The following is an 18,838-nucleotide window of genomic DNA, read 5'->3' as shown; positions in this document are numbered from 1 at the left end:
TATCTTCCACCAAATCCCTGGTGAAAAATGTTTTCCTTTTCAGATATTTGGAAAGAACGATAAAACCATACTAAAGCACGAGGCAGAGATTTATTCCATGGTATTTGTTATTTTGGGTGCTATTTCTTTTGTTGGTTTCTTCATGCAGGTAAGCTTCCATAAATAAAACAAGTTTGAACATGGTTATATTTTGATGTCATTCTTTGTATTTGTTAAAGGCATAATAACTAAATGTTAAAAAGGAATTGCAAATTGAGTTAAGTATAAATGCAGATCTTCTTTCCTCCCCCTCACCTCCAGGGATTGTTTTACGGCCGAGCAGGCGAAATGTTAACAATGAGATTAAGACACTTGGCATTTAAAACCATGTTATACCAGGTCAGTGTTGCATTGAATTCCTCTTATTTTGTTTAAAATTTGCCTTAAAATATTCTAACTTGTAGTTTTTTCTCAAGTCAATTTCTTGGCATAGTCGTTCCTCTGATCATTTAAAAGCATTCTTTTTGTTTTCTGAGCAGAAAAAAATATCTGCTGTCAGGAGTTTTACAGTATATTTTTCTACTAGAAGCAAGTTCAAATTGTTATGTTCTAAAATACAACTTAAAGCTTTAAAACAAGAGTTGAAGGCCCACTCCTTGCATTTATCTCAGCACATCTTTCTTTTAATGCATAATATAGTGGTTCAGGATCAAAGTGGAAGACCACATAAAAACTGAAAAGTGTTAAGAGCAACAATATCTTGTGAATATATTTGAAGAAGGGTTATTCATTTCTCTCTTGTCCTCACCCATGTGCACAGCTTAACTTTTTCCACTCTGGACTTTGCAGAGCAGCCAGTTCCTCTGCCCCATAGGAAAAGTCCTGAATGCAGATAGCATCAGTCTAGCTGGCAGGACCATCTGCCCCACACCAACGATCAATCACACCTGCGAAAGAACCAAAAATAGGTGGATCAAGTACTAATCTTGAGAAGTGAGTCTTGGGGGCAAATGGCAGGCATGTCTCTGACTGGCACCTCTAAAATTCTTTCCTGAAAGCTGAGGTGGATTGGGTTACCCTGAAAGCTAGTAATCATTTAGAGCCCTTTGCCTCACTTTCTGTCACCAAAGCTCACCCGTGTAGGAGCAAATAGCTTCCTGCCAGGGTAATTTCTTTTCAGAAATAGAGTTACTGTCACTCCGGCTGAGTCAGAAGCAGTTCTTAAATCTTGTGACTTTTAAGAGTAATACTTTGAAGACTGGCACGTAATGAAACTCCTCTGCTTTGTACTCTTAAGGAACTACAATGATACAAAATGCAGTAGGAAGTTAGTAACTCAGCAAGTCACTGTTCTGAACGGTTGGTGAGCTTACACCCTCTGCTCAAAAGCGTCAAGTCTCTGATCTTGCTTCCACCTTTGCAGACACTCCTTAATCTGGGGAAAGAATGTACATGAAGGATCGTGAAACAACTTAATGCCTGCACGTGTTTCTCCTGTCAAAATTGTACTTTTTTAATTTTATCTTATTTTTTCAATACCTTATGTTTTTTACCTCAAATCTTTTATGCAATAAGGTGAGATTTAAATTAACTTATATATATATATATATGTTGTTGTTGTTGTTATGTGCCGTCGAGTCGGACCCGACTCATAGAGACCCCTCCTTGGGTTTCCGAGGCAGTATCACTACGGAAGTAGGAATACCCAACCTTCTATGTATATATGTATATATATGTATATATGTATGTATATATATATATCATACTTGCTGACAATTTCTACTTTTTCTTTTTTTTTCATTAATTTATGGTTGTTTTCCCCTGTTAAAGGAAAATTATTTAAAATTTCCTGGAATTTTTGAAAATGTTTTCTAAGCATCTGAATGCTTTATACAGAAGAGCATAAGTTTTCATTTTTCCAGGCATTACGTTTAACTTTCCCCTCTGTTCACAGACTGCTCAAAGCTCAGAGCCAGTTTGACCAGTAGAACTGGTGTTAATCCAATATCTTAATGGTTAATACTAGACATTAATCCTCTGCCTAGCATTAACCATGTGAGTCCCAAGACAGTGATATTCTTGTTTAAAGTAGCCTCTAACCAAAAGAATGTTTCAATCCTTACACTATGTCTGGCCCTCTAAAAAGCAGGCACATACTTATTAAGACATATACTCAGAAATCATAGGCTATTTAACGAATGTTATTAAATCGCCCATAAATTCAAATCAGTCTTTTTCAGTATCTTTTGTTTTCATTCTTATCCTCCAGCATTCTTTTTCTTTTTACTTGTCTTTGTTTTTTAAAATTGAAAGAAAAGAAAAGAGTAGTACATTTAGCCATCACAATTATACTTTTGCCTGTAGTAAGGAAAGCTCCTAATGTGGGTTTAACCTAACTCTTACTACCTGATTTTTGTCCTGAGATAAGACTTTTTATGGCTTAGAAAGCATGCTGAGGCTTGCAGTGCTTTTTATAATCATTCTGAAACCTCTTTTGAAGTAGAGGTATTTATGAAATCAGGTGTGGTCTTTTTATAGGTACAAAATCTGAACTTTATTTGATTACTTGTGATCCTTCAAGATTTAGGTTTATTCCAAGTGAAAAGAATGTTCTAATTGTTGCTGAAAATAAAGTAAAACCTGTGAGAGCCGGAACTCAATAGGATGGCCGTGTTATTCTGTGTCTCAATAGTTGACAGGGTACAGTATTACCACTTTTCTATCACTCTCTCTTAGTGGAAAATATCTGAGTTTTTCTTCTCTAATAGGTTTCCACCTTACACATGTCTCAGCTTTTGCAGGTTCTACTGTAATTCATTGTTCATTGTGTTTCAAAGTTAAATTTATATTTGGAGATATATGGAGACTGCAGTGTGGTGCTTTGTGTGGTGCTGTGCTGCTGGAAGCTATGCTGCCGGTCTTTTAAATACCAGCAGGGTCCCCCATGGTAGACAGGTTTCAGTGGAGCTTCCAGACTGAGACAGACTGGGGAAGGATGAGGCCATCCACTTCAGAAAAAATTGTCCACTGAAAACCTTACGAATACCAGTGAAACACTGTCTGAAATATTACTGGAAAACTTTATAAATAGCCATGAAACATTGTCTGTTACAGTGCCCAAAATGAGCCCTTCAGATTGGAAGGCACTCAAAATACAACTGGGGAAGAGGTGCCTTCTCAAAGTAGAACTTAATGACTTGGATGGAGTATAGCATTCTGGACCTTCATTTGCTGATGTGGCATGCCTCAAAATAAGAAGAAACAGCTGCAAACATTTATCAATTATTAGGATGTAGAGTGTAAGAAATGTAAATCTAGAAAAATTGGAAGTTGTCAAAAATGAAATGGAATGGATAAAGATCAATATCCTAGGCATTAATGAGCTGAAGTAGACTAATATTTTTAATCAGACAATCATATGGTGGGAATGACACATTGAAGAGAAATGACCTCACTAGTCATCATCAGAAAGAACATTTCTTATATTTGAAGTATAATGCTGTCAGTGATAAGATAATATTCATATATCTATAAGGAAGACCAGTTAATACTACTGTTGTTCAAATTTATGCACCAACCACTAAAGTCAAAGATGAGGATACTGAAGTTTTTTAGCAACTTCTGTGGTCTGAAATTGACCAAACATGCAATCAAAATGCATTGATAATTATTGGTGATTGGAATGCAAAGTTAGAAACAAAGAAGAAGCATACGTAGCTGGGAAATATGGCATTGGTGATAGAAATGACACTGGAGATCACACGACAGAATTTTACAAGACCAATGATTTATTCATTGCAAATACCTTTTTTCAACAATATAAACAGTGACTATACAGGTGGACCTTGCCAGATGTAATATATAGGAATCATATGGGCTACACCTATGGAAAGAGGCAATGGAGTTCAGTATCATCAATCAGAACAAGGTCAGGAGCTGACTGTGGAATAGACCATCAATTAGTCATATGCAAGTTCAAGTAGAAGCTGAAGAAAATTAAAACAAGGCCACAAGAGCCAAAATATGACCTTGATTATGTCCCGCTTAAATTTAGACACCCTCTGAAGAGTAGATTTGATGTATTAAACACAAATGACCAAAGATCAGACAAGTTGTGAGATGGCATTTCGAACATCACACATGAGGAAAGCAAAAGGCCATTAAAAAGACAGAAAAGGACGAAAAGACCAAAATGGATGTCTGAAGAGACCCTGAAACTTGCTCTTGGATGGAGAGTTGTTGTTGTTGTTGTTGTGAGCCGTCGAGTCGGCCCCGACTCATAGCGACCCCTCCTTGGGTTTCCGAGGCAGTATCACTACGGAAGTAGGATTGCCCAACCTTCCTTCCAAGGAGTGGCTGGTGGGTTTGAACCGCCAGCCATCTGGTTAGCAGGCAAGTGTCTTAGCCACTATGCTACCAGAGCTCCCGGATGGAGAGTAGCTAAAGCAAATGGAAGAACTGATGAAATAAAAGAGCTGAACAGAAGATTTCAAAGGGCAGCTCTAGAAGACAAAGTAAAGTGTTATACTGAAATGTGAAAAGACCTGGAATTAGAAAAACAAAAGGGAAGGACATGCTCAACATTTCTCAAACCAAAAGAACTGAAGAAAAAATTCAAGCCTTGATTTGCAATATTGAAGGATTCTATGGGCAAGATATTGAATGCTACAGGAAGTATCAAAAGAAGATGGAAGGAATGCAGAGTCACTGTACCAAAAAGAATTGGTTGATGTTGAACCATTTCACAAAGTAGCATATGATCAAGAACCAAAGATACTGAATGAAGAAGTCCAAGCTGCACTGAAGGAATGGTGAAAAACAAGGCTCCAGGAATAGACCAAATACCCATTGAGATGTTTCAACAAACGGATACAACACTGGAGACAGTTATTTGTTGTGGTTGTTATGTGCTGTGAAGTCAGCCCCAACTCATAGTGACCCCTTCGTGGGTCTCCGAGGTGATATCGCTACAGAAGTAGATTGCTCAACCTTCAAATTGGAAAACAGCTACCTGGCCAACTGACTGAAAGTGATCCATATTTTTACCTATTCCAAAGAAGGTGATCCAACAGAATGTGGAAATTATCAAATATCAGTAATATCACATGAAAGTAATATTTTGTTGAAGATAATTCAAAAATGCTTGCAGCAGATATTGACAGGGAACTGCCATAATAATTTCAAGCTGGATTCAGAAGGGGGAATGAAATGAATATCATTGCTTATTTCAAATGGATCTTGGCTGAAAGTGAAGGAAACCAGAAGGCTGTTTACCTGTATTTTATTGATTGTGCAAAGACATTCAACTCTGTGGCTCATAATAAATCATGGATAACATTGTGAAGAATGAGAATTCCAAGACACTTAATTGTACTCATGAGGAACTTGTATATAGACCAAGAGGCAGTTGTTCAAACACAACAAAGGGATACTGAATATTTTTAAATCAGGAAAGGTTGTATTCTTTCACCATACCTATTCAATCTGTATGCTGAACAAATAATACCAGAAACTAGACAATATGAAGATGAACATGGCATCATGATTGGAGAAACACTCATCAACAAAGTGTGATATGCAGATGGCACAACCTTGCTTACTCAAAGTGAAGAGAACTTAAAGCACTTACTGATGAAAATCAAATTATAGCCTTCAGTATGAATTACACATCAACATAAGAAAACAAAAGTCCTCACAACTGGCCCATTAAACAACATCATGATAAATGGAGAAAAGACTAACCTTGGCAGCATTTCATTTTACTGGGATCCACTATTAGTGCCCACAGAAGCAGCAGTCAAGAAATCAGATGATGTTTTGCAATAGGCAAATACATTACAAAAGACCTCTTTAGAAAGTTAAATAGCAAAGATGTCACTTTGAAGACTAAGATACGCCTGATGCAAGCCATGGTATTTTCAATCGCTTCATCTGTGTGTGAATGCTAGAGACTGAAGGAAGACCAAAGAAGAATTGATGTATTAGAATTGTAGTGTTGGTAAAGACTACTGAAAATAGCATGGACTGCCAGAAGAACAAACAGATCTGTTTTGGAAATATAGCCAGAATCCTCCTTAGAAGCCATAATGGCCAGACTTCGTCTCACCTACTTTGGTCATGTTGACAGAAGGGACCAGTCCCTTGCAGAAGGATATCATGCTTGATTAAGTAGAGTCATTGACAAAGGGGAAGACCTTTATGGAGATGCATTGGCACAGTGGCTGCGGCCTTGGGCTCAAGCATAGCAAATATTGTGAAGATGGTGCAGGACGAGGCAGGGTTTCGATCTGTTTGTACATCAGGTCGCTATGAGTTGGAGCCCACTTCACTGGACCTAACGAAAACAATGCACAAAGATTGAATTTTTGAGCAGGTAAGAAGTTTCTTTTCACTCAATTTCTTCTAAATTAAATTGATTAGGGCTTTTGTGAGAGTCTTTTTGTTGTAAAGAATGAGCACTGACAGTCATCAATAGGGGCCTAAAAAGTACCTTACCTGCTTTCAAAAGGAAATGAAATGGGAAGTCTGTAAACAAGCAAACAAAAAAATAATAATAAGTTACGAAATTCAGTCAGATGGCTGGCAGAACTGGGAAAGTGGTTAAAAACTCTGGCGTCTGGCTCCCTAGTGCTGTCCACTGCACTTGCCAGCTGTTTGGCCTTGGGCGAGTTGCTTAATCTCTCTGTACTTTGTTTCCTTACTTGCAAAAAGAGGATAATCATAGTACCTATCCCATAGAGCTGTTGTGAGGATTAAATGAGAAAATATATGTCAAGCACTTAGCACGATGTCTGGAACATAATAAAAATGACAAATTAAAATTTTAAAAAAAAAGTCAGAATCTAGTCAATTCCGACCCATGGCTACTGCCTACAGATATGTCTGAGTGGAACTGTGCCACTTATATTTTCAGGAACCGTGGCCATTGGGAAGGGGATCACCAGGCCCCTTCTTCCCTAGTGCCTCTGAATGGGTTCAAACTACCAACCTTTCAGTTAGTAGCCCAGTGTTTAACCATTTACCCAGGGACTCCTGCCACATAATAATCACCTAATACATGTCAGCTTTTTTTTTCTAGTAGAATTGTTGGCCAAAAGAAAATATTTACTAGTACTAAAATCCTGATAGCCTTAATTGTAACCTTTAACCATCAAGAAGAAAGGAAGAAAGCTAATTTTTACTCAACATGGTTTATGTTTCAGAAACTCTGCCAAGTTTTTTATCATACAGTGCCTATGCTAGAAAACAAACTCTATAGGGCACAATTGCTGACTTCTTGAAAAATAAATCTTGACGACTTATTAATTGAACATTGGGTAATTATTAAGACTGGCTGCATATGTCTTCTATGCATTCTGTTTTAAAACAGGTTACCATAGAACCAAGAATGTTGTATTCAATAATAAATTCTTTTTTCTTTTCTTTTTCATTTTTTTACTTTATATTATATCTAAAATTTCTTCATCCACTCCACTAGAAACAATTAGCAAATGTATGATATGTCTTAACTGGTTAGATTATACCATAAAATGCAGATCATGCCTTCTAGTTCGAGTACCACCGTTTTTACCATTTTTATAGTTGCTGCTGTGTGTGTACGTTATGATAGGCTCTGGTTACTATTGTGTTTGCAAAGCAGCCACTGTACAGTGCAAATCATGATTTCTACAGGACGCCTTTTGGGCATGTAACACCCAAAGCTCATTGAGACCCTTCCTAACACAGTGGCTACAGAAGAGTGCTCTTATGTTGAGTTTGTACCAAACCTGTCTCTTGCCATATTCCTCCAAGGATGTATAGCCCTCAGTCTGTTATGTCTTTGTTTTCTTAATTCATGAGGAATGTGTAACGTGGGCCTCTGGGCCTTACCTTGTTGTAGTAAGCTGACTGTTCTTTGGCTTTTTACTCACAAAAATAAACCATTTTTCAGTGACATTCTCTATAGAATTTTAATCTACTAGAGATACAAGTGGTTGAGTGAGTGGAAGGAAGCATTAAATAGCTCATAAGAGGAAATCAGAATTCCTCAAGTGGAGGAGTGCTAAGAAGTGCTGGCTCCATTTGCTTTTGAAAATGAAATTGGTTATTACATTAGGCTTTTATTGCTTGTGCTTTTGACCTGTCTCCTTCTTCAGATTGCATGCTTCTTGGCTGCAAGGGTTTTACAGGCTTCTGCCTTTTTGGCTTCTCACAGTGATCAGTGCTTAGTTCCGGAAATATCCCTGGCTAACTGGCTCTCACAGGTGAGCATATGAGCCTCATGGGTTTGGCCTGAAGATCCCTTTCCAGTGCAGACGCCACCAAAGGGAGTTCAATGATCAATGTTTAGCTTTTGTGACATTCAGAATGTTGTAAGGTCTAGGAAGGAATATGAAGTGTCTGGCAAAATCTTGCTTTATGGATCCTAAAGACGATAGGATACACTTTTTTTTATAATCAGTTTAGGTAGAAAGATTTAAAAACCTTTCTAAATTGTGATGTGCATTGCCTTACTTTATAAACAGATTCTGCAGTTCACAATCTAGTCATTACTTTTTGGTTTGAAATGAACATTTTCAACATCTATTACTGTGTGATATAGTAATATGATAAGGTGTATAGTACTTCAGATTATATCTAAATATAAATTTATAAAATAAGAAACAAGTCATTTGACCCATAATATTTACAAGAATTTTGTATTTACAAGTATATAACAAGATAACTAGAGGACTGAAGAAGGTCCCAATTACTGGAGCTCTGGTGGTGTAGTGCCTAAGGCATTTGACTGCTAACCAGAAGGCTGGCAATTCAAACCCACCAGCCACTCCTCGGAAGGAAGATTGGGCAATTTACTTCCATAGTGATACCACCTTGGAAACTCAAGGAGGGGTTGTTGTAAGTTGGATCTGACTCGACAACAGTGAGTTGGTTTTTGATGTTTATTTACAAGAATTAAGTAGCAGTAAATAAGGATGACAGGTAAAGACCTTCTATCTGCTACTTCAAAATCGCATATTAGAGAAGAATCTTTTTGCTAATCAGATGTTAATTTCTCTTTTCTCTAGGATCTCTGTTGGTTTGATGATAAAGAAAACAACACAGGAGCCTTGACAACAATATTAGCCATAGATATAGCACAAATTCAAGGGGTATGTATTTTGTTCATATTATTAAGTTGTGTGTACATGTGGTGTGTGTGCGAGCACGCGTACACATGTGTCTGGGCATATATGTGTGCTATGCTGAGATGACCTGCATTGTTAAGCAGATCAGATAACTCTCACGGCTTTCAGGGAATTCTCAATGAAAGATATAAAGAAACATTTCTGTTCTGGATATTTGTAGCCAGAAATAAAGGAGAAGGTTTGGCATATGTAACAAGATAACTAGAGGACTGAAGAAGATACCAATAATGAATTAGAGAAATGAGCTCAGAATTCAGCAGCAAAAGAGGAGGTAACAAGAAAAATGTACAAACATAATGTAGAAGTTTAAATAACAGGATAAATCTGGTTGCCATGAGTCAATTCCAATTCATGGTGACCCCACAATGTGTCAGAGTAAAACTGTGCTCCATAAGGTTTTCAGTGGCTGATTTTTTTTGGAAGCAGAAAACCAGACATTTCTTGCAAGGTGGCTCTGGGTAGACTCAAACTACCAGCCTTTCAATTTGTGGCCGAGCAGGTTAACCATTTGCACCACCCAAAGACTCCCTTCCCCCAGAAAATAAGATCTTTTTTAAAATAATGTTTAACAATTTAGATTCATGTGTGCATTTGGTAATGATTCTGTGCTAGGTAATAGATCAAGTTGAACAGATGTGTGCAGTTAGGACCCACCACATTATCTATAAGCAAAATGGATTTGCATCATAGTCAAAATCAGTTAGAGGATAGCCAACAAAATGAATGTCAAAGAAGTGTGGGGATTAGGCATGTGTGGAAGAGATAAACAGTTTATTATTTTTCTTACAATTATTTTAATAAAATTGACCTTTATATAACAAATGGGATTTCAGTTCTGAGGAAAGGACTGCAGAACCAAAGCCAGAGAATATCTGCTTTCCCACTCTTAATTTAAATGAAGTAAAACCCTTGAAGTGTTAATTAAAATAAGAAATCCAGCAGATTTATGGCCTTTTCATTGTCCTTGTCATGCATGTGGGAGAAAAGGAAAATGTCAATGATATGTCTCTAAATGACAGATTTTATACAAGTATTTATTCTGTTTAGGAATCCTGAGATATTGATTACAGAATTATGACCAGAGCAGCAAATTATCTAAAACTCATTCAAACTGCATGTTTCTTTGGGAGGTTATTGCCATAGGACATGGCAACTATTCAAATTTTGGGAATCTTTACAAGAATTCTTTACTCAACATGTACGTCTGAGGGCACATTTCTATTAGCAGAAAATAGAACAATTTGGTTACAGTTGTGAATATTCATATGCATCTATATTGGCTTGGAAAAATAGTTTTATGGTGTAGAAAAAGCTTCAGGGGAAAAGAGCGTTTTTTTTCTTCTTAATCTCTTCCTGGCACTCTTTTTAATTTTGAAGACCAGCGTCTATAATTTTATTAGATAGTATTTAAATTTTTAAATAGACCTAATGAACTTGATTTTACTGCCATAAATGGGAAAACAAAGAATGATGGAATTTTATCTCATACACCTACTACTCACTTATTAACTATCTCATTATCTCCAACATTTTGCATTTTTTAAAAATCTATTATCCTACTATTTTGCACATTAACGACACATTTGGCACTGACGATTGCCAAGGTGCTACCAAGGTTTGAAGTGAGATTCATGCTAGTTGTGATGGTTAAGGTTATGTATCAACTAGACTAGGCCATGATTCTCAGTGGTTTGTGAGTGATGTAATGATGTAAAATTTGTCAGTTAGGTAATGATGTAATTTGTCAGTTAGGTAATGATGTAGTCATCTTCCATTTTGTGATCTGTATGGTCATCCCCAATTTTTGCATAATGCCAGTTTTTGTATAACAGCCTGTTCTTTGAAACCTAACCATGTTGATAAGCAAGGCATGGCTGTAATCAAATAATGAGAATAGCATTAAACATCCATACCACATTACACTTAACTGAATGACAACTTTCGAATTTAGAAATTCCAGAGCAGACTACTCTAGGGAGAGTTATCATAATTCCATTCAAATCCCCATTCTACAAAATTTGCTGCTCTTCTTATTGTGCTAATGATGTTCTTTTATTAACTATCATTCAAATTTCTTAGAATCCAATAAATCAGGCATTCTTGCCTACAGTTATGATGTGAGGCATTTTCTCTTTGAACAAAATTGCCCAATTTCCAGTTTCTACTGAAAAGCTGACATGATATTATTATTGATGTTCCTTACATCCATTGGTTGCTTTCTAACAAGTAGTGTTGTCTCTCATCGAAGAAATTGATGAGAATATTTGTCATCCTGACTCCTTATGAGCATCTGACTAATACTATTCGACCACTTGAGATTTTCGTTTGGAGTGGTAATCTTTGGTCTCATAATAACTTCTGGGTAAGTCAAACCATTTTCGTTGAAGGAAAAGTAGTAGCAGGAGAATAAATGGTTGAAATACTGACAGCCAATTTTAAAGTTGCTGCATTTAAAGAGTAAAGCAACCAAAGAAGGATTCAAAGAGAGACAGTGTCTATTAATATAACTCACTAAACCCTTGCTTTGCCATAGAAAGGTAGATTTACATCTAACTTGAATGAACACCCTCTCAATCAAAGGAAGAATTTCATATCAATCATATTTGTGTCCTACTTATTTTCTTATAAAGATGGTCTAGAAGAGAAATGAATCAGGAAATAATCATTTGAGGGTCATATTTTCTATCATTTCGACTTAAGTCACTTTTCATTGCAGTTTCTTCATCAATTTCAATTACATTTTACTTTATCAAATATATTTGGGTGAATGGTCACAAAAATAGCTCTTTAGTAATAATAAATATTATTTTGAAGTCCTTACTAATTACCCAAAAGATACACATCTGGCCGTCTTAAAAACTCTGATACTTTGAGAGTCTTGATAAAAACAAGTAAATAGAGTCATAGGATAACATGACTCCTGGAATAGTTGACTGAATCCAATTTAACTTACATTGTTTTAGCCCAAGGTAATGGCTTATTGCCAATACATCTGTCAGCAGGTTATTTTCTGTGTAATAGGCAGGTTTATTGAAGGCAAAAAGCCATTTTAGATTCTTTGGAAAGCTAGATTTCTGAACATTACAAGGTATTCTTTTTTCCTGTATATTTCATATTCCTTTTCATCAACCAAAAGTCTTATTTTTTGTCTACAAGATGTGTTATCATTATTTAAGGGGTGCTGGGTTTCTATTTGGGGAGATGAAAACTTTTGGAAATGGATAGTGGTGATCGTTTCACAACACGATGGATATGATTAATGTCACTGAATTGCACTTAAAGATGATAAAAAATGACAAATTTTTGTTATATGTATTTGGTCACATAAATTTTTAAAAATATAATAGCTGTATATGTAAATTTCATCTAAATATTACTAAAAATTTACCTGCTATCAATTACTTATGTATCCTATCATATAACATGTTGTCAGAAGGGACCATTCCCTGGAGAAGGATACCATGCTTGGTAAGGTCGATGAAAGAGGGGAAGGCCCTCAACGAGATGGATTGAGACAGTGGCTGCAGTGATGAGTTCAAGTATAGCAAGGATCGTGGAGCTGGTGTGGGACCGGTTGGTGTTTTGTTCTGCTGTGCATAGGGTCACTATGAGTCGGAGATGACTTGACAGCACCAAACAACAACAACAGCATCAAGTATACGTATACATCAAGGATATATATGTATATCTTACCCAATCATAAATATTGCTACATTTTACCTGCCATCAGTTACTCAATAGGATATAAATACCTATCAAGTAACTAATGGCAGGTAAAATTTAGTAATATTTAGATAAAATTTATCCTAAAAGAACAAAATATTTATTCTTCACGAAATTGTTACAATTTTTTTTAAAAAAAGTGTTTCCAACTGCTGTGTGTATATATATATGTAGTCTGCTGTTGTTAGTTGTCATCGAGTTGATTCCAACTCATGGTGGCACCATGTGTGCAGGGTCCAACTTTACTCCATAATGTTTTCTTGGCCATGATCTTTTGAACGCGAATCACCAGACCTGTCTTTGGAAGAACTTCTGTGTGGTTTGAGCCATCAACCTTTTGGCTAGTCATGGAGCACTTAAGTTTTGTGCCACCCAGCCATACATGTGGTCTATAAAACTGAAAAAACTCACAGCCATCGAGTTGACTCCAACTCACAGTAACCCTATAGGAGAGAGCAGAATGGCCTCATAAGGTTTCCAAGGTGGTAAAATGTAGTCTGTAGGAGCATTTAATATTCAAATTGATATGGGGCAGTGTCTCCATCAGTAAGAGTCCTCAAGTTCCACAGAAATCTTGAAGTAGCCTCCTGCCCAGTTATCTGATCTATGTAACTCTGAAGTTCATGATGGAGATGGTGGAAGAGGGAAGCAAGTGCATTTATTTTATCATCATCCTTACACTCAATGGGCAGAGTCTAAGTCAGCATCAGGTACAAAATGGAGTGTCATTTCAGCACCATAGGTCTTACAGTTAGTGTATACACGTCTAGCCACTCAGATTACCTGAGTCTTGGTTCTTAGTATTTTGGTCTATCTGGTGTTTGCTACTGTCATTTGTTTTTACTTTTTTAAATTTTTCTAAAATCTTTTAATGGGAAATTGGAAAATTTCAGAGTTATAGCCAGATGCAGTCTTGAAACTGAAGCCACAAAGGCGTTTTAGGAACAAAGCAGGGACTTGGGATGGAGAAGGATACTTGTTATTCATATTATTTTAAAAAAGATACTCATGTTTTGATATTTCAGTGAAATATATGAGGGTGGAAAGTAGTATACTCTTTTAGAGAATCAAGTTAACAATACATACCTAGAATGTAAACGAGTATATACCCCTTAACATATACGTCAAGTTTATGAATTAGGCATTAGAAAATAAAAGATGAACACAAAGATCTGCACGAGTCAATGGGGCATCAGGTCAGTAATTTATTGCTCAGTGGTTCAGTGAACAAAGGGTTTTTTATCAACTGTTTATAAGCTGTATGATTATGCGCAGATTATCTCTTCTCTCTACCTCCACATCTTCATCTGTACTCTGGGGATGATAGCATCTATCTCTTAGCATTGTGGTGAAGTTAAATGAGATAGTGAATGTAAATTGCTTATTTAGAATATAGTTAAAGTTGGCTATTTTAAATGCTTTTGCATATTACTAAGGAGCTCTGGTGATGCAGAAGTTAAAGCATTCAACTACTAACCAAAAGGTTGATAGTTCAAACCCACCAGCCACTCTGCAGGAGAAAGATGAAGCAGTCTGCTTCTGTAAAGATTTACAGCTTTGGAAACCCTATGGGGCGGTTCAACTTCACAGAATCACTATGAACTGGAATCAACTCAATGGCAGTGGGTTTAGTTTCTGGGAATTTATATATCACCAACAACTTTGGCATGAATATTAGAGTTACTGACATTTATTTTTCATTCCCTCTCCTACTTTGGGCCTCTTTTAGTCTACCTTTCCTTCTGCCCTAGCCTTGGTCTCTTTTCCATCTCAACTCTTGTCTCTCTAACACAAAGCTTCACACTTAGAAAGCACTGAGTTTGAAGTCAGATGATGTGTGTTATATCCTTGCATGATTATACTATCTTAACCAATAGAAAAATTTTATTTGAAAGGTAAAGGTACAAAAATAACATAAAAATTTTATTTTTACAGATTCCGTAAGGCAGATTTTTTTCCATTAAAATGGAAATTGACAATTTACCCTAAAATATCACTGAGGCTGAATGAGATTCTATTTTAGTAAATGTGGAGCTAAAACACAGTATTCTCTTCCTCTTCACCATTCATGAAATAAAATGTGCAAAATATGCATAAAGAATTCATGTGCATAACTCAAGTCATCTTTTACCAACACTTATACATACATATTTGTTATGCTTGGATGTTAACCTGGCATGTTAATATTGTTAATAATTAAAACATTTATTTTCCCATAGAATTTCTAGCAAATGTGACAACTTTACAAATAGTAAACAGTGAAAAATTCTTAACTAAAGATTGACTCTTTGTTTCCTAGTTAGTTTTTTTCACATTGACCCTGATTCTGCTATTTTCCAAATGTCAACCTCATCATCTTGACTTTACCTGTAACCTTCAAAGAAAAGCAACTTTATCTAAATTTAAGTTGCATAATTTAGGTTGTCTAGGTTGTATGTGTGTGGGTATATTGTTTCTATTGTTAGTGATGTTTTGTGGGACTTGGGAAAACAAGAGTGTGATTGAATATCTTTCGTTTCAACAAAGACATCCTGCATCTTCAGCATTTCGTGACCCTTAACTTGAAGTTAAAAGTTAAAAAATTAAAGGTTAAAGTGCTAAATCCGGCAAAACTATTTAAGAAGTGCTCTTATACAGAGCACCATAAAATTTCCCTTTAAGCAAGTAGTATCTAATTTCAGATAGTCTTTTTTAATCTTCTGTATTGTAAATCCCAGTAAGTTGAAAGCCAGTGCATTTGGGCTTTACTGCATTAGATTAAAGGAGAAAAACTGTAAGCATTCCTTAGTGGGAAGCATTTTAAAAATATATGCATCATTTAATTCCTAAGTATAAATCAAAGTACAAATTTATCTTAATATAAATCCTAAAAAGGAAAAGAAAGCTTACTTTGCTTTGCTAGGAACTGTAATAAGAATTCTTATAAATATAAAAGTTTTTTGTTTTTTTTTTCCAAAATATGTCTGATTACTCTGATTATAGGCAACAGGTTCAAGATTTGGTGCCATAACACAAAATGCAACCTGCATGGGACTCTCAGTTATCATTTCCTTCATCTACGGATGGGAGATGACACTCTTGATTCTGATTATTGCTCCAGTACTTGCTCTGACAGGAATAATTGAAACTGCAGCACTGACTGGATTTGCCAACAAGGATAAGCAAGAACTTAAGCGTGCTGGAAAGGTAAAACAAAGACAATTGTTTCCATCATACACATTTTAAGAGAAAACTAATCAGAGCTCCCATCTTTATGATACATTGATTTCATCCCTTAGGAATCTGTCAAGTGATGTATATATATTGTAAAGGTATACAGAGCAGGTTAGGATGGTGTGTGGATATGGTACAGTGATTTAGAATATGGGCTCTGGAGTTAGACTGGTTGACTTAGAATCCAGATTCTATTGCTAGTATGTGTATAATATAGGCAAGTTATTTAAACTTTTCTGGACATCACTTTCCTCATCTGTAAAGTAGTATCCTCTTAAAAATAATAGCATTAGTTCATAGATTTTTGTGAGGAGTAACCAAAATGCTTAAAATTATTATATACAAAACACTTAAATAACATCTGGATGACCATTAAAAAAATTGATAATAATTAAACAAATCTATTGCCATCAGATCAATTCCAATTCATGATGACTCCATGTGTTATAGAATAGAACTGCTCCATAGAGTTTTCTCGACTGTAATCTTTACAGAAGCCAATCTCCCAACCTTACTTCCATGTCGTTGCTGAGTAGGTTTGAACTGCCAACCATTAGGTTAGTAGTTGAGCATAAACTATTTATGCCACCCCTGGACCTTAGGAAGACACCCAATAATGTAAGCACTCAAAAATGTCAAACAATATTACTGTACTATATGATGGGAGACTTTGCTAATCTCATGATTCCTCATCCTCTGATTGCTGAGTAATTAAATTTGCCTGAACAATTCATTCTGCTGAGTATTTTATTTTTTTCAAAATAAATGGAGAATGAAGTTACTGAATAAAAGGCAAAGCACTGATATAGAAAGTGCCTAAAACAAGGCTTTAGAGACAGGACAATTTTTATACTGCTCAAAATGAACAGTGAGATTATTTTAAAAATTCCTTGATGTATTTAAGATTCCCTGGATCAAACATATTTATGAAAATAATTGTTATATAAGAGATGTAAGGAAAAATTTGTCTTGTGAAATCATAAGGTCTAAGAATTAAAGGTCCAATATTTTGTCCAAAGTAGAAATCCCTGTACAATATCCCAAGTGGCCACCCATCCACTCATCATCCATCATCTTCCCATCCAGGGGCAGGCAAAGCATTACCTACTCTTAGATAGCTATGGATGGTGGGTAGTTATTTTTCTCTTTTTCATGTTTTTTCTTTTGGTAGCCTTCTATCCTAAGTTTCTTGGGTTTAATCTTGGTGGAGATTCAAAACAGTTTCTCAAGACAGCCCTTCAGGAGCCTCATCATGTAAATTCTGAGTCTTCTCAGAACCATGTTTCCCAGGTCTTTGAGAAGTCCCTTTCATGATACAGTTTCAAGGATCTTTGCAACATTGGTGAACATCCTTCTGGGTAAAAGAATGGTTTTGATATCTTTTATGGTCTGTGTCACAGTGACTCTATCATTGCTAGCACATTATAAATATTTATTATGAATATTCATGAATAGAGATTGTAAGCATGCATGACTTACTGTAATCTGGTTTGCCTAACCTTTGGACCTTTTCACATTTCTTTTGCTTAGATAAGAACCCTTGGAATGTCTGCTTCTACCATGCAGACTGAACTACTGAATAAATACTTGCCTCTGAGAAGTAAAAAGGTTGTTTAGGCCTCTCCCTATGCAAATTATCAAAATTTCTACATTAATGGAAACTCAACTAATAATGTTTTACTCATCCTATTTTTATGAGTCGGGTCTGACCTGATGGCACATAACAACACAACAACAATTTTTATGTCATAAATTTGAGCTGTGTATGTGCCCTTTAACCTAAGAAACACCTGGTTGTTTTGGTTTTTGGTGGCTTTGTTTCTTTGTTTTGTATTATTAATTTCACATTATCCAAACAGCAGTAACTATAATCAAATAAGCTATCTGAGTCATTTTCCTATAGTTTTAATCAAATTTCAATTTACCAAACACCAATTTAGTATATAGACCAATAGGATATATTGGTCCTTCTCTGGTTGTCTGTGTATTTTCGGAAAAATCAACAAATATTTTATTTTTCATACTTAAAATGCTCACACTAGTAAAAATGATTGTTTCCTAAGATTGTACTATGGTATTAGTCATTTCTCTGTTTTGAACAATAATCACAAAATTGTTTTTGTTCTTTTTCTTTTTCTCAAAAATTCTTCAGCGTTCTTGTCCATTTTCCTCAAATGTCACAGAAAATATTACAAATCAAAGTGTCCTTGAGTTAATCTGGGACTTAAAGAGAATTTAGACAAACTCAACATCAAAATTGAGAGCAGAATCCTGATGTTGTGAACTCAGTTCAGAAATCCAGTTCTCTGCTATTTCCCCTTCAAATAATGTGTCAAGATTTGTTCCATTCTGTCCCACAATCGACTCTGCCAGGCTGGAAACAGAATGTGAAAACAGGAAATCTCTCTCTCTCAAGCCAATATGTGTTCTCATGTCCAAGAAGTTTATTCTAAGCCAAAAATCTTTTGAGTCCTCCATGTTGAGTCTCATGTAGTTACTCATTCTTTTTGGAAACTATATGAACATTGAGAAACATTAACCATAAGTGACTTAAATATCTTTTTAAATTCAAATATATCAAATAGAGAAATGGCTCTATCTTTTTTTTTTAATTGCCATGTCTTTTTTTATTTTATTTTATTTATTGTGATTTGGGTGAAGATTTACAGAGTGAATTCACTTTCCATACAGCAGTTCACATATACTTTGTCTCATGTCATTGACCACAGTTTACAATGCAACAGCTCCCTTCCCAC

General features: G+C 35.7%; 1 protein-coding gene across 1 annotated transcript in view; it reads left to right on the top strand.

Moving 5' to 3' along the window:
- ABCB5 (ATP binding cassette subfamily B member 5) overlaps window positions 1-18,838 on the top strand; it is a 193,493-nt gene that overhangs the window by 143,660 nt on the left and 30,995 nt on the right. Inside the window, 5 exon segments of the mRNA XM_007946604.1 lie at window positions 44-148; window positions 301-378; window positions 9,027-9,110; window positions 15,852-16,055; window positions 17,254-17,336. Coding sequence (XP_007944795.1) covers window positions 44-148; window positions 301-378; window positions 9,027-9,110; window positions 15,852-16,055; window positions 17,254-17,336 — 554 coding nt within the window.

This window comes from Orycteropus afer, unplaced genomic scaffold, assembly GCF_000298275.1.
Source record: "Orycteropus afer afer isolate SDZICR_OR568_19922 unplaced genomic scaffold, OryAfe1.0 scaffold00008, whole genome shotgun sequence".
Lineage (NCBI taxonomy): Eukaryota > Metazoa > Chordata > Mammalia > Tubulidentata > Orycteropodidae > Orycteropus > Orycteropus afer.
Note: the sequence above shows the minus strand (reverse complement) of the source record. Positions and strands in the feature narration are given on the sequence as shown.